Below are 23,498 nucleotides of genomic sequence, written 5' to 3' on the forward strand. Positions count from 1 at the left end.
GAGAAGGGAGAGGAGAGGAGAGGAGAAGAGAGGAGAGGAGAAGGGAGAGGAGAGGAGAAGGGAGAGGAGAGGAGAAGGGAGAGGAGAGGAGAAGGGAGAGGAGAGGAGAAGGGAGGAGAGGAGAGGAGAGGAGAGGAGAGGAGAGGAGAGGAGAGGAGAGGAGAGGAGAGGAGAGGAGAGGAGAGGAGAGGAGAGGAGAGGAGAGGAGGCAGCTCCCTCCATGTCCCTGCCCATTTGCTTCCCTTTTCCACAGTTTTCCGCCCCTGCCCCACGCTGGCTGCTCTGTCCCCCCTGGCTTGGCGCTTCTGCAGCATCTCACTGCATGCAGGGCTGGGAAAGGGCCGAGACAGAGAGCCAGGGCGAGTGGAAACGGGCCCCTCTCCAGCGCCTGCTGTTTGTTTACTGCAGGCAGGATCGCTCCGGTAACGTTTAGCCATTCCAGGGATGCTTGCGAGCGGCGCCTGGCTTTGCTCTCCTGCTCCGCAAGCCGTGTCCTGGGAGGACACCTTTCCGCCGGCCACTCCGCTGGGCTGCGGGGAGGTTGGGGACCATTATCCAGCGAACGGGATGCAGGGGCAGGTGGGCTGGGTTTGCTGTTGCCCTTCTCCGCCGAGCGCGTAGGCCGGCCGCGCTGCAGGACGGCGCAGGGTGGAGCTGGGAGAGCCGCGCGGCCAAGAGGAGCGAGGACGGAGAGAACACCGCGCCGCAGCCTGGCTTGGAAACCACAGCCGCTGCGCCTGAGACAGACTTTCCAGGCCAACTCCTGCTGCTGGCAGCCTGCGTACGCCTGAGTCACGCTGCGGGGGACAGCACAAAGCCCCCATTTAGCCTCGTGCTGCCCCAAAACCTCCACCTTCCTCCCTGCGTCTCCCTGGAGCGCCCCTTGCAACCCCAGGCCGATTCCCGGCGTCCCTGCGGAGCCCTCCAGCCGCATGGAGCTGCCCTGGGACACGTGTGCACGACGTGCTCGCCAGATGCGAGCTCACCGCGTGCCAAGGGCCCTCCCGGCCGCTTCCTCCCCCCACAAAACGGCCTGTTTTTTTTAACCCTTGAGCTGCTGCCCAAGTGGGGGGTCCGGAGACACCGGGAGGTCCCAGAGCTGGGGGAGACTGGGCTAGGCTGCACCTGCAACTTATCTCTGCTTTTAAGAGCCGTTGACCTTTGTAAGGGTGGCCAGGCCCAGCAGCTCCGGCCAAGCATCCCGGGTCCCGCTGAGCGCGCGGTCCCGTGCGCTGGGTGCAGCGGGTCCTCGCATGCTGCTCTCACCCCAGGTGGGCTGCAGGGTCCAGCAAGGGGCTTGTTTTCCGGCGATCTGAAGAAAAAACATGGGCTGCAAAGAGGCTCTTTACTAGTTCAAGCTGTCAGGCAGCAGCCCAGGAGGCCGGGAAGGAGAGCGGGAGAGGGAGCGCAGCTGGGGAGCGCGCGGGGGAGAGCGCGGCAGCCGCGTGCGCACGCGGCGCCGCAGCCAGGGCTGGCAAGGGAGCCGGGGAGCCGGCGGCGGCTTTGGGTGATGCTCCGTGGACCTGCTCGTGACCCCAGCGCGCGAAGCCGGTGTCAGGGCGCGCGGGAGGCGACTCCTCCGTGCGCGAGGGCGCAGCCCGGCTGGCAGCGCGGCGCCCCTGTTTGCCTTAGCCGCCTTGGAAGCCGCTCGTTTCCTCCCCAGAGGGGACGAAGGGGCCAGAAATAACCCCCTTGCATAAAGCGACGGGAATGCACGGCATAATGAAGCCTTTCTCATGCAGCCCGCGGGCCGGGGGACCGCCCGAAAGGCAGCGCGCAGCAACCCAAGCGCGTGCTGCGATGCCCGGGTGCAGTGGCTGCTCTCTACCTTATAAAGCCACAGGGAGAAAAAAAAATGGGAGACCTTGGGAGTAGGCTGGAAGCACGTTCCTGCTGACGGCGCCAGCCTGGAATGCCCCCGTGTGCCCATCAGTCGGTGTCGGGGCTCCTGCCTGGCTCCGCTCCTCCCGGCCAGCACACTGGGCTCCTTGTTGGTTGAGCGGCGGCTGCACAAGCCGAGGGGTGTTTACAGCCCCCGGGAGCCTCTGCCTGTTTTTCCAATGGGAGGAAAAGGTGTGTGGCCGGGGCAGGAAACCACTGCGAGCAGCTGGCACCACGTGTGCACGCGGCCGCCCTGGCACCGGCTCCGATGCCCCGGGTGCAGCTAAGGAGCCGCTGAATGAATTGCCTTTCCCTCCCTGTAAGCGTGCATGTGCCCGGAGCCCCGTGTTTTCCCTTCTTCCCTTCTTTTCCCCATGCAAAATCTGACGGCGCAACCTCTAATCGGCTGGCGGCCGGCCGGCCGCTTGGAAAGTGTGAGCGAGCGCCTTCCCGGGGCCCGGCGAGCAGGGACGGCTCCCGGCACCGGGATGCTGGCAGCTGGGAACAGGCAGGATGCGGAGCGGGGCGCTGAGCTGCTGTCCCCGTGAGGCCAGGGCTCTCCTTGGGATGAGCCCAGCGTGCCCCAGCCTCCTGCTCGCTGCAGAGCGAGCTCTTGGCAGCTTCTTTTGGGACACGAGGGCTGTGTGGGTAGCACGGTCCCCACACCCCGCTCCTCATCCCCGTGTGTATCAGGGACAAAGGGACACCAAGCGGGTTAGGTGCTGGCCGAGTCACAGAGCGAACTGGTCCCTGTGCAGCTCCCGGCTCCCTGAGAGCAGCTCCGCAGCACCCAGCTGGAAGCCACGTTCTCCAGATTATGAGAAGCCACAAAGCAAAAAAAGAAAAAAGCTGAAAAATCACAGTGGGAGCTGGAGCGCAGGCTCCGCATGCACGGGTAGAACCCTCGGAGGGAGCCAGAACGTGGTGTGTATGCGACATCTCTGCGGGACAAATGGCATCGCCCGTGCACACGCGTGCGCCCCAGCGCCTGGCCTTGCAAGCTCCCTCTTGCAAGACGCCACGACGGCCCTGCCTGCAAAACATGAGGCTGGCAAGTGCCATGGGCAGCCACTGTCCCTGCTCCTCCTCGCCGGCGCCCCTGGCAGCGCAGGGCGGTTCAGGAGAGGACAGTTACCTTCATGGTGTGCGCAGATCGTAGGGAAGCCCCGGTGATTCACTGGCTCAGCGCGGGAGGCCGCCGGTGCCACTGACGCCTGCCAGCCATAAGCACCAGGAAACGATGAAAAATGCCCTGGGCTGGGCCGATGGGCTGCGCTCAGAGCCAGCTCCCTATTTCCATGGTGCCATTTCATCCCTGTGGTTGGAGGGTACAGCCCTTGCAACGCTGCATGGAGTCCCCCTGTGCCACACGGGGAGGGAAAAGGCAGCATCACCAAGGCACGCAGCCTGCGCCCGGGCTGATTCGGGAAGAATTCGTGCACGTGCACAAGCTTGAACACAGAGGGCTTTACGGGTGGTTCCCGCATGCGGGAGTTCACCCCTCAAAGCGTCCACCCCGTCTTTCTGCATCTTGTGGGGTCTCCAGTGCTCCTGCTTCATGGCGCAGCTGCACAGTTAACTTTGCTGTGGTCACTCCAGGTTTTGCGGCGTTTGGAAGAGCACATGGCCGAGTGTCATGGACACACACGTGTGCCCTGGGGGCGTGCGCACAACGCACACGTGGGCATTTTGACCGGTTAAAAGATGCGGGCGCTGTAAAATCGAGCTGTGCCGGCTGTACAGCTGCACCATGCCTTTAATTCTGCATAGGCGCTGTGACACAGCCTGTCATTACACGACCACATGCCATTGCACTGAGTCCCTCTAATTCTAACGTACGCTGGCTGCTGAGCACTGGCCAATGACTGCGTTAAACACTGTGCTGGAGAGGACGTTTTTCCATGGCTTTATATCCACATATGGATAGTGGGCACACGCCACGGTTTCTCCAAAGCAGCCGCTGACGGGTGAACGTCAGCAACGTTGCCATGTTCAAGCTGTGGTGAAGCAGGGAGCAGGCGGAGGGCGGTGGGCGCTCACGTGCAGACTGGGGTCTCTCCATGCAGGAGAAAACAGGGATTTGCACCAGTTGGGGAATCCAGCCAGCGGTGGGAAAGCCGTGTTTGGCTAATGGCTCGGCCCCGACTGCTTGGAATGTGGCCACATGACAGTCAGGGCCTCTGGCCAGGCAACGACAGGGAAGACCTCCCCAACAGCAAGGCACGCAACGCTGGGAACCGCCGCCACCGGCGACACCTCGCGCGTAGCGCTGGGATGGGGCCGTGGCCGGGATCGAGGAGGGATTCGGGATCGGGAAGGGATCCGCTGGCCCCATCTTGTGGCCGTGGGCGGCAGCTGCAGCTCCTGTATCTGCTCCCGGTGGGTGGGAAGAAGCTGGACTATAGTTGGCAGTCAGGGCCCTCAACTTTCGTTATTAATGTGCATGCGATTGGATGCAAAGGTCTTTTCTTCCAGCTGTCACATTGCAGCGCCTTGTACCAAGCAGCTTTGGGCAAGTCTGCAAAAACCTCAGGGACAGACCGATGAACTCACGCATCCTTCCTTGCCTGACCTCCTCCTTTCTCCATGCAGCCTCTTTCTTTGGGGATGGCTACGTGGAGATGCCGCTGGCGGACGCGTCGCGCACGGTGCGGCTCCACCTGCAGCTGTACACGAGCCAGCAGGACGGACTCCTCTTCCTGGCCGCGGGGCAGCCCGACCATCTCCTGGTGGAGCTGCGAGGCGGCACCCTGCAGGTCAGCACCGCATCCAGCGCGTGTTTGAGCGGCAGTATTTGCTCCAGGGGAAACCCGGGGAAGGTGGGGAAAGAGGCAGAGTTCCCTGGAGACAACCTTGGTTCCTTCCCTGCACTTAACACTGGAGCAGAGCCCCAAGAGCTGATCCAACCCCCCAAAATTAGGTTGCAGTTCTGAACTGTCCTCTCACTTCTTTGGGTACACCTGAAACCAGCAGCCAAGAGGATTAAATAGTCCACAAGTGCAGGGAGCCAAATTGTCAAAACCCCTAGCAGAGCCAGCCAAGAGTTCAAGGGGCGTCAGAGGACAGTGGACACAGCCCTGGGAGAGGATCTGCTCAGGGCCATTAGATGCACATGGAGACACCCAAAAACCTGCAACCCCTGCGCTTGGCACAGCCAGGGTCATGCGAGAAGGGATGAACCAAAGAAAGGACCCAGAGGTAGCAGAAACCTCCCCCACAGACCAGTCAGGGCGAGAGAGATGGAGGACACAGGAATAAAAGTCTCTTCTGTGGTTATGGTATTTGCCATGAAAGGGAAGAACGGGACACATCTAGCAGATGTCCCCTCCTCTCCCATGGCATAGGAGCCACCTGGGCAGGGTCACACGCTGCCCGGAAGCAGAGGACAAGCTAAGGAGCCGGGCAAGCAGTTGGACAGAGGTTTCTCCAGTGCAGGCCAGGTCAGGAGAGCTCTCGCCTGGCCCCTCTGCTAACCCTCTACTTAAGCAGGCTCCAAGGCTGCTCCTTGTGGGATACCATCCCCACCGAGGAAGCCAAGCCTGCTATTTCCCTCACTGGTTCCCAGACTGATGGCCGGGAGGGTTACGGAGATGGGCCAAGCCACAGGAAAGAAGGGCAGCCGGCCTGGATGGGCAGGAAACAGGGAAAGCAGAGTCAGCACTTGGCAGAGCTCTCCCGTGGGAGAAGAGGCTGGTGGCAGGATGGGAGCGAGAGGAAAACCCCAAGGCAATAGGTCTGAGTGTGAAGCTCATTGAGAAAGAGCAGGGAGAGGAACATGGAGAGTGGTAGGGAGGGGGGTGCAGGCTGGTATAGAGGTGGCTTCTTTGGATTTTGTTTTCAAGGCTTGTCTAAGCCCTGGCGATAGGGACCTGCTCCTGCTCGTGTACAGGGACAGGTCTATGAAGAGCTCATGATCCCAGTTTTTCACTTGCCTGGCTGTGGGTGCCCTGTCCATTCCAAGGCCAGGTCCTCAGAGGTGCGGCCAACCTGCTAGGACACCAAAAGGGACAAGTGAGAGTGGCTCTGATCTCCTGGTCTTACAGAGCTGGGCTCAGCACAGACCCTGGTGGAGAAAGAGAACCTCAGGGCTACCTCCCAGGCTAGTTTAGAGCTGATGTTCTGCAATCTCAGGAGTCTGTTCTGCAGACAAGGGGTTCTTGAGACATAAGCCAACCACAACTGTCTTTGTTTCCCCAGACACTGTCTTGATTGAGCCGAAGTTCTGACTCCGCTTTTTCTCACTCTCCCTTGCAGGCCAGGCTGCAGCTGGGCTCAGAGGAGGTCATGCTACAGTCCCCAGCAGAACTGCAGCTCAACAACTTGGCAAAGCATGATGTGGAGCTGTTGGTGGAAGATGGCAGGATGACGCTGACCATCGACAGCCTCTTTAACAGCTCTGTGGACATTGTGGGACCCACACGAGAGCTGGACATTCAGCATGGCCTCTACGCAGGTGGGACAGGGAACCTTGACCTGCTGTATCTTTCTGGGTCCAGCTCTCCCTTCAGAGGTTGCCTCCACTTAGTGACATTCAATGGTCTGGACATCCTCTCCCCCCCGACTTCTGACAGCAGCTCCAAGATATTCCACCGGGTTCAAGAGGGCTGCAGTACGCAGTTCTCTGCCGAGCCTGATGACCCCTTTGGGTTCCTAGGACCGCACTCTTATATTGCATTTCCCACCTGGAACGCAAAGGAAGAAGGGACCATAGAATTTGTGATAACAACAAGCATCACCCAAGCACCCCTCATCTACCATGCGGGGATGGAGAATGACTTCTTCTACCTGGAAATCTCCAATGGACGCCTGAGAGGTTTTGTCGAGAAGGGGAATGGCATCATTGTCCTGCACAACAACATCTTCATCAGTGATGAGCAGCAGCATTATGTTAAAGTCCACACAGATGTCCACAAGCTTGAGATACTGATTGACTACTATGCCTCAGCCACATCCAACCGGGGCATCAACAACTATCTGGACCTCCAGGGGAACCTCTTCATTGGAGGTATGAATGAAAAGGCCTTGCAAAGGCTGAGGGAGCACCACCTCGCCTTCATGTCAGTGGGGAGCACAACAAACAACTCATTTGTTGGCTGCTTGGAGGACCTGCGGATAAACTTGCAGAGGAGGAGCCTGCAAGATGCTGTGATCACCAAGGACATCACATCTGGCTGTGGAAAGCAGGAGCAGTACTGGGAATATGATGAAGTATATGAACAGGATGAGGCACCCACCTCCCCTCCTCCTGGTATCTGGCAGGGAACACCCGGCCTGCTGGCAGAACCGTGCCAGCCAGACAACAGCTTCCCTCCTGCCTTTGCTAACATCAGCAGACTGCTGCATGTCAGCCCCCTCATCGTCTCAGAAGGAGGAGCAGCCTTCTTGGAGTGGAAACATGCCCAGCCAACGATAGACTTGAACCTCGCAAACATTCGGCAGTCCCAAATTCTCTTTAGCATCACCAATGACCCTAGGCATGGTCATCTAGAGCTGGATGTCCCTGGATCCAGGAGCAGAAGGAAGTTTACTTTACTAGATATTGTGAATCGAAAAGTCAGATACGTCCATGATGGCTCTGAAGGACCCATGGACCAGTTGATGCTGGAGGTAATTGTGACTGCCCAGCAAGGGATCCCCGAGTGTTTGCGGCAGGGACAGATGTACCTGCTGCCCATCATGATCAACCCCATCAACGATGCCCCTCAGGTGATATTTCCTCATGGGGATCACATGACAATCCTGAAGCACACACGGAAGCATCTGACCACAGATATCCTGCAGGCCTTGGATGATGACACCTCCTGTGATGACCTTGAATTTCAACTGCATGGCAGCCGACTGATGGAGGACGGTTATGTGGAGTATGACTTTCACCCCGGAGTGCCCATTGAAGAGTTTTCTTGCAGGGACTTGGAAGCAGGCAACATAGTCTATGTGCACCAGAGCGGGACAAATTTGCAGCTCACCTTTCAAGTGAGCGATGGATCTGTCCCAAGCCCCATGGCCACCCTCAAGATCCATGCCATAGAGCCTGACATCCACATGCACAACAACACTGGCCTCTTCATCTCCCAAGGAGGGGCTGCACGCATTACCACAGCCAACCTGTCAGTGGAGACAAATGCTGTGAAACAACGGGTCGTCATCCTGTATGGCCTCATGGAGCCTCTCAGGTATGGGGAAGTCCAGAAACAAATGAGTGTGGGAGGGGAATGGAAGAAAGTCGAGTCCTTCTCCCAGCAAGACCTGGAGCAAGGACGCATCCAGTATTTCAGCACAGATTCAGAGCACCATATGGAAGACGTCGTGGAGAAGATGAGATTCAAAGTTCAGGTTGGGCAGAAGATTTTGCAAAACAACACTTTCCTCATCAGGATCAAGAGAGCTACCATTAAGATGAGAACCATGGTCCCTCTCCAGATGAAGAATAAGCGGCACAAAAACATCACCAGTAAGGAACTGGAGGCAATGTTGGAAGATCCAAATGCTGCCCCAGTCTCTTTCCACTATGTGATAATCCAGGCTCCCAAAAAGGGAAACCTGGAGTTGCTTGGCAATAGGCTGACTGAAGGCTTTGGATTCACCCAAGATGATCTGCAAAGAAACCATCTAAGCTACAGTGCAACCATCAGGAACTCTAGGCAGGCTGAGGATACCTTCCAGTTTCGCGTCCGTGCCGGCGACCAGCACTCTCCTGTGTACACCTACACAATCAGTATAGGTGGGGACCCCGACGCACCAGCCCTGACCAACGTCCTTCTGTCTGTGCCAGAAGGGGGACAGGCCATCATCTCCAGGGACCACTTGTTTGTGCAGAGCCTGAACAGCATGGACTACCTCTATGAAGTAATTGAAGGGCCGGCACATGGCAGGCTGGCCTGGGTCACGTCCTCAGGCTGGCCCTCCAATGAGGAGATCACAGAGTTCACCAACGAGGACATCCTCCGGCGCAGGCTGCTCTACCAGCATGACGACTCCGAGACCCTGGAGGACGATATCCCCTTCGTAGCGATCAAGCAGGGCGAGGGCAGCACCGAGCCTGATGCAGAGGAGGTGAGAGGTGTTTTCAGAGTAGCCATTCAACCTGTCAATGACCACCCCCCTGTCCAGGTGGTGAATAAGGTTTTCAATGTGGTGCGCAATGGACAGCACCTCCTGACAACAGATCACATTGCCTTCGTCGATAAGGACTCTGGCTTCTCAGATACGCAGCTGGTGCTGGCGAGGAAGGACATTCTGTTTGGCAGCATCGTCTCCGTTGATGACAGGAGCCGCCAAGTCTATCGGTTCACACAGGATGATCTGAGGAAGAAAAAGATCCTCTTCGTCCATTCAGGGGCTGACCGTGGCTGGATTCAGCTACAGGTCTCAGATGGCCTCCACCAAACTACTGCCCTCCTGGAAGTTCAGGCTTCAGACCCCTACATCAGAATAGTCAACAACACCGGCCTAGCCATCCCCCAAGGGGGCCAAGGGCGTATTGACTCCTCTGTCCTCAGCCTGGAGACCAACATGGACATCAGGTCTGATGAAGAGATACGGTTCCTGGTAACTGCTCCCCCGCGGTGGGGGACTGTGCTGAGAGGGGAGCAGCCAGTCATGGCTTTCTCCCAAAGGGATCTGCTAGCAGGAGAGATTGCTTACCGCCACAACGGGAGCCGGAACACACAGGATGAGTTCCAGTTCACCGTGGAAGCAAACAAGGTGGTGGTGGATGACACATTGGCCATCACTGTGTTCTTGGACACCCATCCCAACCCTCTACGCATTATGAACCTCAAGGAGATACATGTCTTTCAAGGAGAAGCAGCTGAAATCAAGGAAGAACACTTATCGGTGAGTATCCTAGTCTCTAATCATTCCCCAAGCCTGCATCTCCACCCCAGTTACAAAGAAAGAGAAAGCTACCTCCTGCACATAGACCCTGGGAAACCTTCCTTGAAGGCTAAAACATCCTGCTGATGGGCTGGAAACCCATCAACATAAGCAGGTCACCCAGAACAGAGCACTGATTTGCACAGAGCACCTTGAAAAAATTAAGGAGAAGCTCCAGGTCCCAGAGCAGGCATTCTCAAACTCCATCCATACTCAGCACTGGAGGATGTGCCTTTGATGCAGCCTGTAGTCCTGCTCCATGGTACCTTCTTAGATCTCTCCTTTGTATGAGAGGGAGGAGAATGGCAGAAGTAGCTCCATAGCTCTTCCTCAGCCCATCTTTCTAGGGTTATTTATTAAGGTAGATATCATGACTTGAATGGCGAACATCCCTGCACTTAACACTCTGCACACTGGTGCGGAGCAAGAGCAGGTTCCCATGGCCATGCTCCCCTAAGGCTGCTTGGCATTTCCACTTCCAGGACATCTCTAACTATCACCGCAGTAAGCCTGGGACAGGCCTGGTCTAATTTTGCTCTAGGAATAGCCAAAGCAGCTGAGCAGAAGCTATTTCAGCTCCCAAAGGACCCATGTGGCCATTATGAGGTGCATGTCTCAGGGCTGTGGCAAACAAGGATGGTTTTCATCCTTGTACAGCTGTTACCAGAGAGGTTTGTATGAGGTGTTTATGGTTACCTCCATGACGGGGGAAGCGCACAGACCTTCCTTGTGTCACCCTGTGTCTCCTTGCACACACAGGTTGCCCATGACGAGATCCCTCCCCAGGACATCATCTACCTGGTGAGCAGCCCCCCGATCTCAGGCTTCCTAGTGATGGTTCAGCACGGCCAAGACTTGAACGAGCCACCCAGCTTGGATCCAATCCAGTCCTTCACCCAGGAGGACATCAACAGCGGCAGAGTCCTCTACCTGCACTCCAAGCCGGAGGAGCAGCACGACCGCTTCATCGTGGACATCACAGCCAGGGGGGTGGATCCGCTGGAGGGGGTCGTGGTGAGCCTGGCCGTGCTCCCCGTCGCGGTCCCCCTGGACACGCGCAACATCACGGTGCCAGGGGGCAGCTCCACCACGCTCTCCGCCAACATCCTCAGCATCCCCAGCGCCTACTTCGCAGCTCTTGGCGTGGAGTTCAGGGTGCTGGAGCCCCCCAGGTTCGGCACCCTGCAGAAGCGCCAGCAGCCCCAGGAGCACGGGCTGCACACATTCACCTGGAGTGAGGTACGGGAGGGTCAGCACCATGCACCGCAGACAGGGCGCATGGGAGCAGTTTGGACCCTGGTGGCATGGCCAAGGGGTGTTTAGATGGCTCTGGAAGAACCAGAGCAGAGGTGGTCCTTCTGCATCACATCAGAGCTGGCTTGGGATGCAGGGAAGAAGGCAGAGGGCAGAGTATCCATGATGAGTTCCAGGAGCTCTGCACCAGCTCCATCCCTCTCGGGTAGTCGGGGCGAGCAGCATACGCCAGCTCCCTGACTCCCTGTGATAGGGTCCTCATGCTAACCCCTGCCCACAGGTGCAGAATGGGCTGATCCAGTACCGGCAGGACGGTCCCCAGGCCCCGAGCGACAGCTTCACCCTCCTGGCCAATGCCACCACCATCAACCGGCACAGCCAGCCCCGCACCGTCTTCGTCACCATCCTGCCCCGCCGCAACCAGGGCCCCCAGCTGCGCGTCAACGCCGGCCTGCAGGTAACGTGGGCACGGGGAGGGTTTCCCAGGGACATTTCCTGCGTGTGCAGGCAACATTCCAGGCAGAATTCCAGGGCCCTGGGCCTGCTGGCAGCCGCGTCCATCTTCCTCTTGCTGGCAATGCTGAAGTCGTCCACAAGATGGGAGCATCCCCATGCAGGCTCCTCCGGCACCCGCCGCCGCCATCAGCCAGCCCAGCGCCACAGCCCGCTCTGGAATTAAAACATCACCACTCCGGAGCACAGCTCTCCAGTGCCCAGCCCACGGCAGCGTCATCCTCCCTCCTTCCCAGAGCTACGGCTGCGAGCGCAGGGATCGTCTTGTGGAGAGATTGGAAACGCCCCGTGGGCTGATCGGCTTCCCCCGCCTCCATCCGTGCTCGCCTCCGTGTCCTCATCAGCAGCTGCTCCTTGCCTTAGATCACCCTGATGGGACCAGCTGAGGCAGGAGCCTCATGTGCTGCTCCAAGCTGCACAGTTAGAAAACACATAGCTAGAAAATGTTAGAAGTAACAGCTTTGAGTAACAGTCCAGCAGGATTGTTCTCTGTTTTCAGGCCCATAATCACAGCACCCCTGGATATTACAGGGCCAGCAGCAAGGAAAGCAGGTCCTTATGTCAAGCAAAGCCCAGGCAGGTGCTGTGATATCTGGAAGGTGCCCAGGAACCTGCTCATTCTGCTCCCTTGGCAGGGCTCTGGAGGAGATACCCCCAAGGAAAGAGGGAATTAGCAGGGGAGAGGACAAGTCCCTTTTATAGTGCACTAAGGGTGCTCCATTATCTGCTGCAGCTGTCCCCAAAATCCCCACAGCTGTCCCCAAAATCTCTGCACTCCAAGCAGCAGGAGGTTAACCCCTTGGCTGCTGGGCTCCTCTCCTGCCAGCTCCTGCTTCCCTCCCAGGCATGATGCTAAAGCAAAAAGGTCAGAAGAAAGGCAAAGGCCGTTTCCCCGTTACAGAGGCACAGGCCCATTCTACCACCCTCCTGCTCCACACCCCGCTAACCGCAATTGAGTGGCCACAAATGCTCCCAAATGCTCGTCCCCAGCACAAGCCCTAGGAGGGGCTCAGGAGCAGAGCAATCTCTTCCTTGCTTTGGAGCTAGCAGAGCACGGAAGCGGAGCAGCACTCGGGAGACACCAGGGCATGCATGTGTTTGTGCTCTTGTAAGGGATGACTTCACCGTGGAAAGGTCAAGCTGGCTCCAGGACACAGATTGCTGCAGAGAACGGCACAGAGCCTGAGCAAACACAGGGAGCGAGTAACCAGAGCTGCAGGGCTTGAATAATTCAGTGAGGACACGCGGCTCCAACACACGGAGCCGGCGCGCACGGGTCGCCTCGGCGCTCGCGCCTGCTGCGGCTGCCTCGCTTTGCTGCGGCCACGGGGAGTTTTCCCTGGCTCCGAGGCGGCTGCCGATGGATTTAATTTCACTGTCCGCACCCACACCCACTCTGGTAATGTTTTGGGATAGGCCCGTTGAAAAAAATAAGGCGGACGAGCTGATGGGACTGGCGGCCGGTGTTGACACACGCAGGATCCTGGGGCCAGGGGGTGCTCGCGCGGTGGGTCCGTACGGGGCCGCTGGCATCACATAACCTCTCCCGCCGCCGCAGATGCGGGAGGGCGGCACGGCAGCCATCGGACCCCAGCTGCTGCGCGCCGAGGACGAGGACACGCCACCTGAGGACGTCATCTACTCGGTGCAGCCGCCGGCCAACGGGAAGCTGGTGCTGCAGGCGGCCCCCAGCACCGAGGTGCGACAGTTCAGCCAGGCCCACATCAACCGCGGCCTCCTCCATTTCGTGCACCACGGTAGGGACGGGATGGGGATGGCGGCGGCCCGGGCACACGTTGGTGTTGCCTGCAGCGTCCGCACATCTCCGCGCTCTCCGCAGGGCCCCTGGACGGCGGCTTCGCCTTCGCCCTGTCGGACGGCGAAAACCTCTCAGCCGGGCACTTCTTTGTGGTGCGTGCGCAGAGGGAGGCCCTTGTGGCCCTGGCCAGGAAGCAGAGCCTCACTGTGTGCCCAGGTGCGTGTGGGTGCCCGCGGGGTGGAGCGGGGACGTGGTGGCCTCGCTGTGGGTCTGACCGACGGCTCCGCTCCGCAGGCGCCCGGCAGCCCATCACGAGCGAGAACCTGCAGGCGGTGGCCGGCGGGGTCCCCGCCGCCAGCCTCTACTACAGCATCGAGCAGGCCCCTCGCCTGGGCCGCCTGCGCACGTCCCCTGGCGGCAGCGAGGCCAGAAACTTCAGCCAGGCCCAGGTGAGCCCCGTCACACACGGGGACGTCTCCACAGGGAGCCCCTGCATGCACAGAGAGCTGAGGTGAGACGCGGGCACAAGGCTCCCCCGCGCTCAGCCCACGTTGTTGGGTTCTGCTCCCTGCCAGGTGGATAGCGGGATGATCGTCTACGAGCACGAGATGCCGGCAAAGCCCTTCTGGCTTGCCCAGGATGCCATTCGCTTCCGCGTCGTCACTCCCACAACCATCTCTGACTCCTTCATTCTCCTCGTGCTCGTATCGTTCGAGACGAGGTGCCCCCAGCGCTCCACTCAGCTCTGGAGAAACGCAGGTGAGGAAATGAAAGGCTCACTCAGGTTTGTAGCATGCTGGGCCCATAAAGGCTGGGGTGGAGAAGAGCAAGGGACAAACAAGTTCTTCCAAGGTTATCGCCTCAAGGAGGTAACTTGGAGCTCGTTTGTCCGAGGAAAAGGACCATCCAACTTCCCTGGGCCCCTCCAAGCACAAGCTCCAACGTCATGTCAAGTAATGCCTAACAAACTGCTTTAATCCCTGTCCTGGCTCTCCCTGCACAACTCCTTCCCCCATGGCCCTAACTAATAAATTGTTTCCCATTTCTCCTCTCTTTTCCCCTTCATTTCTTTATAATTGTTCTCTCTCCTCTCCCCTCTATCACAGTCTTCTGGCTCTGCTCACATCCTCTCTGTCCTCCAGCAAACTCCCTTGCCTGGGTCTTCCCCGTGCTCACAGGACTCCGGATTTTCCCTTTGTTTTTCCAGGCCTCCGTGTTGGGAAGGCTCAAAGGGCAGAGATCAACACGTCTGTGCTGGACGCTTCCAACATCCTGAGCCAAGTGCCGGCTCCGGAGAGGGCCACGCACGACGTCATGTTCCTGGTCACGGCGCTGCCCAGGCACGGGCAGCTCTGGGTGGCCGGTGTGTCCGTGGACAGGGCACGTCCCTTCTTCCTGCAGTCGGACCTGGACGCAGGGCGCCTGGCGTACACCCACCGCGGGGACAGCGCTCCTGGAGACCACTTCCAATTCAAGGCTTGGCTCCAGCCCCGCGCAGAGCAGTCCCTTCACCCTCCCCACGAAGGGGTGGTTGTTTTGGAAGCTTTCAACATAACGGTGACGAGCAGCAAGGAGAAGCCACCACAGGTAGTGAAGCGGCGAGAAGCACTGCGGGTCCCCGCGGGCTCCTGGGTGCCGCTGTCCCCGGAGTACCTGGATGTAGCCAACACAGATAGTTCCCTGGAGGAGTTGGAATACCGCCTCCTCCAGAACCCCCTCAGTGGCTACCTGGCCAGCACGCACGATCGCCAGGTGCCTATCGACCACTTCACGCAAGCAGATGTCAATGCAGGCCACGTGATGTTTGTGGCCACCGGGAGTCGTTCCTCCGAGTCTTTAGTCCTGAGCATCTCTGATGGCCACCACGCGCCCACCCAGACCTCCCTGGAAATCATGGTGCTGCCTGCGGTGACAAGCCCAGAACGCCTCGTGCCACTGGAAGTATCGCAGGGCCTGAACAAGGCCCCGGTGTCCCGGGATCACCTCCTGGGAGCTGCCCAGCTAGGGCAACAGGATGTCCTTTACAGGATCACCAAGGACCCAAAGTTTGGCCAAGTGCGAGTCAACCAAAGGCCGGTGCGGGCTTTCTCACAGAAGCAGGTGGACCAAGGGAAAGTGACTTTTACTTTCACTGACTTCTCCTCTCCTAAGGACGAATTCCACTTCCTTGCCACATCCCAGGCAGCAAACAGGACCGGGGTGGTGAACGTGACCGTCAAGGCCTGGGTCAAGGCACAGCCAGGGAGCCTGTGGCCCAGGGGCACCACAGCCCTGCTGGACACCGGCATCCTGGACGCCAGCGAACTGGCCAACCGCACCAAGGACATCCCAGTATTTAAAATCCGCAGGGCTCCCCGGAGCAGCCGTGTCGTGCGGGTCTCGAGACACCCAGGGCAACGCGGCACCCCGGTCACCACCTTCAGCCAGCTGGAGCTGGAGCAAGGGCTGGTGGGTTTGGAGGTGCTGGACGCTGCCGAAGCCGAGCAGCCCCTGCAGAACGACAGCTTCATCTTTGAACTTGCGGCCGCCGGCGTGCCGCCGGCGCTGGCGTCCCTGGTGTATGGGATCGAGCCATATAACGCCTCCAAAGCCTACAGCGTCACTCTGCTTGCGGCGCCGCGGGCGCCGTCACCGCACACGCCGGGCCCCCAGCCCCGGGGCACAGCGCGGAGCAGCCCCGACGCCGGCGAGCTGGGCGTCCCCTCCACCAGCTGGCCGGGCCAGGGCGCCACGAGCAGCCCCAGCCCTGTGGAGGGCGGCACGTTCCTCAGCTTCATCGAGGCCAACATGTTCAGCGTCATCATCCCCGTGTGCCTCATCTTCCTCCTGCTGGCGCTCATCTTGCCGCTGCTCTTCTACCTGCACAAGCGCAACAAGACGGGCAAGCACCACGTGCAGGGCACGCCGGCGGCCAAGGCGCGGAACGGCGCCGTGCCCGACCAGGAGACCTTCCGCAAGACGGACCCCAACCAAGGCATCCCCCTAACGACTGTGAACTCCGTGGAGGCCAAGGGAGCAGGTCCCCCGGGCACGGCGCCCGGCGCGCCGCAGGATCCCGAGCTCCTCCAGCACTGCCGGACTTCCAACCCCGCCTTGAAGAACAACCAGTACTGGGTGTGAAGGGCCTGGCGCAGAGGCGAGCGGCCGCACCGACCCCAGCTGGGGCCCCGCAGCCTCTCCACTCACCCCGAGCACCTCCATCCTCCTCCTGGTCCTTCTCCAAGGGACGCGGGAGGAGCTGGGGTTGCAGGGGCAGCTCGGGGCAGGGAAGGGGTCGCTGCAGAAGTGAGCAGGGCAGGGGGGATGTGGCACCACGGCAGCCCTAGAAAATGCTTTTTTGGGGCGCCTTTTGACCGCCCAAATGGCAGCTGGGAGGGCAGCGCTTGCTCCAGCACCCCACGGAAGCGCATGGGATGCTGGACGCGGCTCCGGCAGCACGCGCAGGGCTGGGGACGGGGCCGGCGCCGTCCCACACGCACGTTCGCGGCGGCTCCCGGTGCAAGAGGGAGGCCGAGGAGCAATTTGCACTGAGTCAGGCTTGGGATGGACGCTCCAAATTCCCCGGGGCGAGGTGGGCCGAGCCGCTGGCGGGAGGCTTGGAAAAAAACCGCGGCGGCCGATGCCAGGGGAATTTGCGGAGTCCCCACCCCTCCGGAAAAACCGACTCGCTCCTTCTCCGGGCGCCCACCGCCGAGCGGCGCAGGCCAAGCACAGGGAAGGGGGCCCAGCGCTGTTCCTCGCTCTATATTCCCACATGGCAGACGTAAACCAGAATAAAGTGCCTTTTCCAAGGATGTTGTCCGGCGGCAGCTCCCTCGTCTGTCCATGTTCGCCAGCCCTCCCTCGTGCCCGCTGTGATGCGGAGCGTCGTTGCAGGGGGAATGGGCCAAGCTCTGGACTCTTGCTCAATTTTTCCTCGGACTGACAGTGTAATAACTGAGCTAGGAATCACCCAGGGAAGAACAGGGGAAAAACTGAGCACCGAGCTCAGGAGGCGACCCAACAAAAACACGCTGCCTTGCTCCAGATGAGAATCTCATCAGGGCCCTTGTCCTGCCGTCACACAACCGGTGCAAAAAAGCAATTCCTTCACGTTTGCGCCACTCCGACCTCATGGAAAACCGGGGTCCCCTGTCCACGCGCGATCCCGGATCCCATCCCTGCTCCCGGCACCACGGGCCCCGCTTTCCCCCCCTGCCGCTGCAGAGCCGGAATGTGGCCCACTTTACAGCCAGCCTGGAAGACGAGGCGGGTTATTTTTAAAGCAGGCGGTTATATTCCTGCTGCCGGGAAGCAACCACTTCCCGGGGTCAGCAGAGGACAAGCAGGGAACCTGGAAAAGGCCAGAGGAGGATGCGCTTTTCCAGGGCCAAGCAGGCGCAGGCGGCTGCCGGCAGGGGCCGTGCGGGAGGGCCGGGAGCCGGGGCAGCGCGGGGACATCCCCGTGTCCCGGGCACGTCCCGGCTGGCCCGCGTGCCGAGGGAAGGGCAGCGGAGGCCCTGGGAGCACCCAAGGACAGGCGCAATGCGGGTGCGCGAGGAGCCCGGCACCCCCGCGTGCATCCGGGTACGGACACGGGGAGGAGGAGGAGGGTGGGTAACGCACTGCGGTGACTCACCCAGGTGTGACAGGAGAGAGGGACGGGCCGTGTTTGTTCTGTCCTGCACGCAGGAGAAAAACCAAAGGGAAAAAGCACAGGAGCCGGGAGCGGAGCCGCCGCGTTTCCTTTAACGGGCCCGGAAATGCTGTTCCCGAGGCAATGCGGCATCCGCCGGGAGCGCGGCCGCCCTCGGCGCATCCCGTCGTGCCAGGCAGCCCCGAGCGCCGCGGCCGGCCCGCGCGGCGCCTGGCACGGCCACGCGGCGAGGGACGGCAACGTGGCTCTGGGGACAAGGACAAGGCCGGCAGAGCCAGCGAGCCGTTCCCAGCACGCCAATAATAATCGGCCAAACAGGTTTCCGAGGAGGGCAGCGCTCGCCTTTGGAATCCTCCCTGGGAACCTTGAAAACGGGGGCGTTCCGCAAACAGGGAGAACTTGATTCCTGGCCCAAGAGTCGCAGGCAGTTGCAGCGCGGAAACCACCGAGGAAGGGGTGCTGGGACACGCAGTGTAAATCCCTCCGGCATTCCCACTTCCTTTCCCTCTGGGAAGCGCTGCCCAAGGGAGGCCACCGAGCCTGGCTCAGTGCGTTGGCCCTTTGGAGCGGAGCAAAGGGAGGAAGCGAGATAAGAGAGGCCGGGAGTCGCCGGCGCGACCGGACAGCGGCGTCAGGCAGCAGCCAAAGGAAAGCCAGGCGTTTTCCCTCTTCCCAAGGCTGCAGAGGGGCCACGGAGGCCGGGCCCCAGCGCGCCTGCTGCCAGGCCGCAGGCGGAAACGGCAGGAATGTTAATGGGAAGCAGGTTCCTGGGGCCGAGGCAGCCTGGAGTCCTCGCGGCTTGGGACAAGCTGCAGGTCCCCTTGTCCCCCCCAAAAACGGGCCAGGCCTGGCCGGCCTCTGCGCTCAGGCTAATTTTATCCCTGGCACACGGCCAAGCAGGCCCCGGCTTTCCTCCCTCTTGTTTATTCCAGCCATTTCCCTTGGAAAAGAAGGCGCCTGGAGGCAGGTCCCCGGGGAAGGCGGCGCGGGCACGGCCGGCCCTGCCGGGCTGTGGGAGCTTCCCGTGCCCGTGGCCGGCTCCGCGGGGTGAGGAAGGGCAGCTCCCGGGAGCCTTGCCGGGACGCAGCCTCCCCACGCCCATGGCATGCCTTCCTTTCCCTAAGAGCCGCCCAAATCCCAGCGGGATGCTCAGACAGGCATGCCCTGCTCCCCGCACCATGGTCCCTTCTCAGGGAACCTGGAGTAGCTTCATTTTCCACAGTCGTTTCTGGGATGTTGGTTTTTTTTTACCGATGATTTTATTGAAAATGCTGTGGGGCTTTTTTTTTTTTTTGGCTTTTTTCTCCTTTTTTTTCCAGTCAACAGGCGTGCTTGAGAAAGAGATTTCCATTTGCCTCTGCGTGTCTATTAAAAACTCATTGGTAAAAAGGCTGCAGAAACATTTGCGAAAAATGGAAAGTATCGAAAATATTTTGTGGGCAAAAAAAATACCTCTTCTAAATAAAGATCTTTTCTTTTATCCATCAGAAAAGCTTGTAGTGTGCAAAACATCGACCGCTTCGATTCCTGGTCCCACAGGGCTGGGACGTACCCGCCTCTCTGCTCCGGGAGGACGGGTGCCCAGAAAGCTGCGAATCACAGACAGAGCTACCAGCACCGTTATCCCAATGTCCCTTCTCACGTGGAAAATTCCCGCATCCCCGGCCACGGGCTGGGACGGCCATTCCCAGGAAAAGAGACCGCGCGGCCCGCGGGAGACACGCGCGCGATCCCTTCCCTGCGGCTCGGCCGCCTGCCGGGCCTGGGAAGGCGGAATGAAGCCCAAAGGTTATTTGGTCACTAGCGTCACGAGTTGCCGTTCGTTCTCAGTCCATCACAGAGGTGGCGTGCAAGGCTCCGGGTAGGAAAGTGCGCGATGGCCGAGGGGCAGCGCGCGGGCGCGGCGGGCCCGGTTAGAGGTTGTCGTACATGCGCAAGGTCTTCTCCAGCTGCTGGCTCACACGCTGGTAGAAGATGATCTGCTGCTTCAGGTAGGACTGCATCATCCTCTTGAAGTCGGTGACGCGCCGCTCGTGGAAGTGGTTCATCTCGGCCTGCAGGGCGAAGCCCACGACGCGGCAGCGCTTGCGGATGCCGTCCGCCTCGTCCTGGTCCATGCGGCCCTCGTCGCTCATCCGCTGGCTCTCCTTCACCTTGGCGAAGGCGCCTGCCGAGGGAGGCACAGGGAGAGCGTGAGACTCCGTTAGCTCCGCAGCTTCCCGGTGCAGCGGCGACTCCGGGCTTTGCCCAGAGCTCCGGCGGAGCTGCACGCGGCCACCCGGATGCCCAGGCACCTGGAAAAGCCTGTCCCTCCCCCAGCTGCGGAGCAGCTCAGGTGACACCATCCTGGCCCTTTCTTGGGCCTCCGGGGTTGGCCGTGGGTGTGGGACAGAGCCCTGTGTCCCCAGCAGCAGCCGAGCCGGGAACGTCCGCCTCCCTCTGCCTGTAAATTCCCCATCCCTGAGACCAAAGTCCTCAAGGCAGGGATGAGTCTTGGGATCGCCCTGCCTCACGTGGGGACAGTCCCACAGGTAACAGTGTCCCCATGGCACCTTGGGGACGGCCCCATGAGGAGCAGTGTCCCCAAAGCCCCTCGCTGCTGCCTCCCGGGAGCGCCTATGGAGAAGCAGGGTCAGGGAAAGGGGAGATGCAGCTCGTGCAAAACAGAGGCTCCTGTTCGGGACCAAAAAACGTCAGGAATCTCCGTTTTTGCCAGCCACAAATATAGCACAGCTGGAGCTGAGCGCCAGCGAACCACGAGAGCTGCGTCGCAGCGCGGGGTTATTTGGGGGAAAGCCGGCAGCTTTGGCCTCCCGGATCGCAAGCCTCCGCCGACCTCCTTCCCAACTCCTGCCCCATCACTGGGAAGGTAACGAGGCGCTCAGGATCCACACCATGAACAGGCCCAGCTCCCGCTGAGGACACCAGGACACCGCAGGAGACTGGCAACGGGTTTGCCTTGGAGCCTGGCCAGAGCCGGCTGGGAAACAGCCTCCCCTCTGCGATGGGACGATGCTCCCACATCAGTTTTCCCCTCTTCCCGCTGATTTTTATGGCTTGGTTTTGAAAGAATCTGGCCTGGCTCTCGGCCCGCATTCCTCCCCCTGGCTGCGTGCTTGGAGACGGGTCGAAATGGGAGCAGGAGCCGCCGGGCTTTGCCCCTCCGCCTGCTCCGGCCGGGAGCAGCTCCGCAGCGGAGAGGAGGAGGAGCCCCGAGGAAGCCGAGGTTGGAGGCCAAATCCTGCCTTCCGCTCTGCCCACGCGGCCCCGCTTCCGGCCCGGGTCCGGCCCCTCGTCCCCCGCGGCCAAGAGGGCGCAGGGGGAGGGCGAGGACGAGGACGCGGCCGATCCCGCTCCGGGCCGTGTCACGGAGCTGGGACGAGGCGGCTCCCGGCTGGGCTGAGCGTATGGACTTCGGCCCCGCCACAGGTGGCACACCTGGAAAACACCATGGAAGCGCCCACGGCCCAGCCCGGAGAAACACGGGAGCAGGAACCTCCGTGTGGGCATCACGCTCCTCCCTGGCCTTCCCACACGCAGCCAGCACCCGGTCCCTAGGGTGCTCGTCCCACTGCCTGGCTTCCCAGTGGGCAGGGATATGTCCCGGAGTGGCGTGGGCCTGCTGTCCCCAGGTGGCTCAACGGCATCCAAGGGGAAGCAAGGAGCGACATCCGCACGCCACATGCTGCCCTCAGACCCTTGCGAGGGACCAGGCTCTGTCCCATGTCCCCAGGACACACTGTGCCATGAGAGGCCAGGCTGTCCCCTGGGGAGAAGGACACGCTCCCCGGAGCGCAGCCTTCTTACCTTTCTGAAGGTGGATGATGTCTGGGAAGTTGGAGAGGAGCCCCTGGTACAAAGACAGAGTGTCCAGCATGAGGAACAGGTCGTTCTTGGGCTGCTCGGCAAACATCTCCCCCACGGTCTCGTACGTCTTGCCCGTGTGGGAGATGGCGTTGTTGAGGGCGTCCGAGCTGTACGGCGGGTCCATGTGGAAGGAGTGGCTGATCGCTTGGAAGGCGTTGCCCAACTTCTGGAACTCCTTGCGGAAGCCCCCGACGTGCTTGCGCACCAGCTCCGAGGCCACGTTGGTCAGCTGCAGGACGCTGTCATCCATCTTCTTGCTGAACGCCTTGAAGGCGTCCACGCGGTCCTCCACGTCCTGCAGGTCCTGGTGCTCCGTGGGGATCTGGAGGGTGAGCAGGAAGCTGGCGCCCACCATCTCATCCTTCTCGGCCCGCCGTTTGCCCAGCTTCCACTGCTTCTCATCGCGGCAGCAGAGGAAGTGCTGGAAGCCCTCGTACTGCGAGAGGACGGGGTGGCTCGTCATGTGCTCCATCCACAGGATGAGCCGCCGCTTGCGCTTCTCGATGAAGTCCTCCTCAAAGCGCCCGGTGGCCTGCTTCTCGGGCAGGTGGGGCACCGAGATCACCGTGAACTTGTGCAGGAGGCGGTTGTAGAGCCAGTCAAAGTGCTTGTAGCGCCGGTAGACGGGCGAGTTGATGTTGCTGGGGGTCAGCTTGTAGGAGATGTAGCTCTTGATGCCCTTGAACTTGGTCTGCTTGGTGGGGTCCTCCACAGAGCAGATGAAGGGGTGCGGGTTGGCCCTCCACTGGGGGCCTTTGGAGCCCATCTCGATGTAGTAGAGCTCTGCGATCTTGGACATGAGGGGCACGTCGCCCAGGATGAAGGCCTCGACGCCGGACCGCACGAAGCAGGAGAAGCGGTTGAGGTTCCTCCCCACCACGCTGCCCCTCTTGGAGGAGCTCATGCTGTCCTGCCTCTCCAGCGGCGCCTTGGGCCGGTGGCCGGCGTGCTGGTGGGCGCAGGCCGCCGCGTGCGGCAGGCTGGCCGGCGGGTGCCCGTTGGCGCCCGCGGGCGCGCTCCGCGGCTCCTCCACCACCGTGCACGCGTCGTCCCAGTCGTCCCAGTCGTCGTCGTCGTCATCCTCGAAACTGCCCTGGTAGGAGATGCCGGCGTTGGCCGCGCGGAAGGACGAGTCGTGCCCAGGGGAGCCGGCGGGGCTGCCCGAATAGTCCGTGTAGCCGGAGCTGGCCCTGGAGCGCAGGATTTCGACATAGGAGGCAGGGAAGAGGCCGGTCTCTCCGCGGCTGTTCTTGCCCTGCAACCAGCCGTCCAGGGAGTTCTCGCTGAAGATCACGAGCTCCTCGTTCTCCTGGATGCTGATCTCCTCCTTGTTTTCACTCTGGAAGTTGTAAAGGGCTCTGGCTTTCAGCGCCATGGCCCTTCCCGGGGGATGCCGTAATGCAACGCCGCGGCAAAAAAAAAAAAAAAAAAGGGGGGAAAAAACAGCAAAACAAGACGTGCAGCCGGCCCGACAGCAGCCGGCAGCAACGCTCCTCAGCAGCTCCGGCTCGGGAAAGGTTCAGCTGCTCTCACGTACAAACACAGACGGGAAAAAGACAGGAATCCCCAGAGCGCTGGCCCGCGCTCCATGCATCCAAACAACTCCGGAAGCGCACCCAGACACGGCATTCCCGGCACGGTGCGCCCCTCGCCTACGTGACGCGCGCCCCAATCCCGGCCATGGTCCGAGGATTTATCCCACCGGATCGCTGC

The 23,498-nt window shown here is 60.7% G+C and overlaps 2 protein-coding genes across 2 annotated transcripts; one reads left to right on the top strand and one right to left on the bottom strand.

Annotated features, from left to right (window-relative positions):
* Positions 1–4,473: 4,473 nt before the first annotated feature.
* Positions 4,474–16,446, top strand: CSPG4 (chondroitin sulfate proteoglycan 4; the record flags this gene model as incomplete). The annotated part of the gene is made up of 9 exons (XM_088539090.1): positions 4,474–4,637; positions 6,136–9,717; positions 10,516–10,995; positions 11,291–11,467; positions 13,082–13,280; positions 13,364–13,498; positions 13,577–13,731; positions 13,858–14,041; positions 14,490–16,446. Coding segments are annotated over 9 exons (6,989 nt in total), but the record flags the coding sequence as incomplete, so codon positions are not given.
* Positions 16,447–19,735: 3,289 nt separating this feature from the next.
* On the bottom strand, positions 19,736–23,211 carry SNX33 (sorting nexin 33). Its single transcript, XM_088539087.1, has 2 exons — positions 21,726–23,211; positions 19,736–20,085 (listed from the first exon to the last, which is right to left on the bottom strand). The coding sequence occupies exons 1-2, from the start codon at positions 23,158–23,160 to the stop codon at positions 19,832–19,834; spliced, it is 1,689 nt and encodes a 562-aa protein (XP_088395213.1). The 5' UTR covers positions 23,161–23,211; the 3' UTR covers positions 19,736–19,831.
* Positions 23,212–23,498: the final 287 nt, after the last annotated feature.

This window comes from Tinamus guttatus, unplaced genomic scaffold (assembly GCF_059628265.1).
Source record: "Tinamus guttatus ecotype Peru unplaced genomic scaffold, ASM5962826v1 Tinamus_guttatus_pri_ptg001366l, whole genome shotgun sequence".
NCBI lineage: Eukaryota > Metazoa > Chordata > Aves > Tinamiformes > Tinamidae > Tinamus > Tinamus guttatus.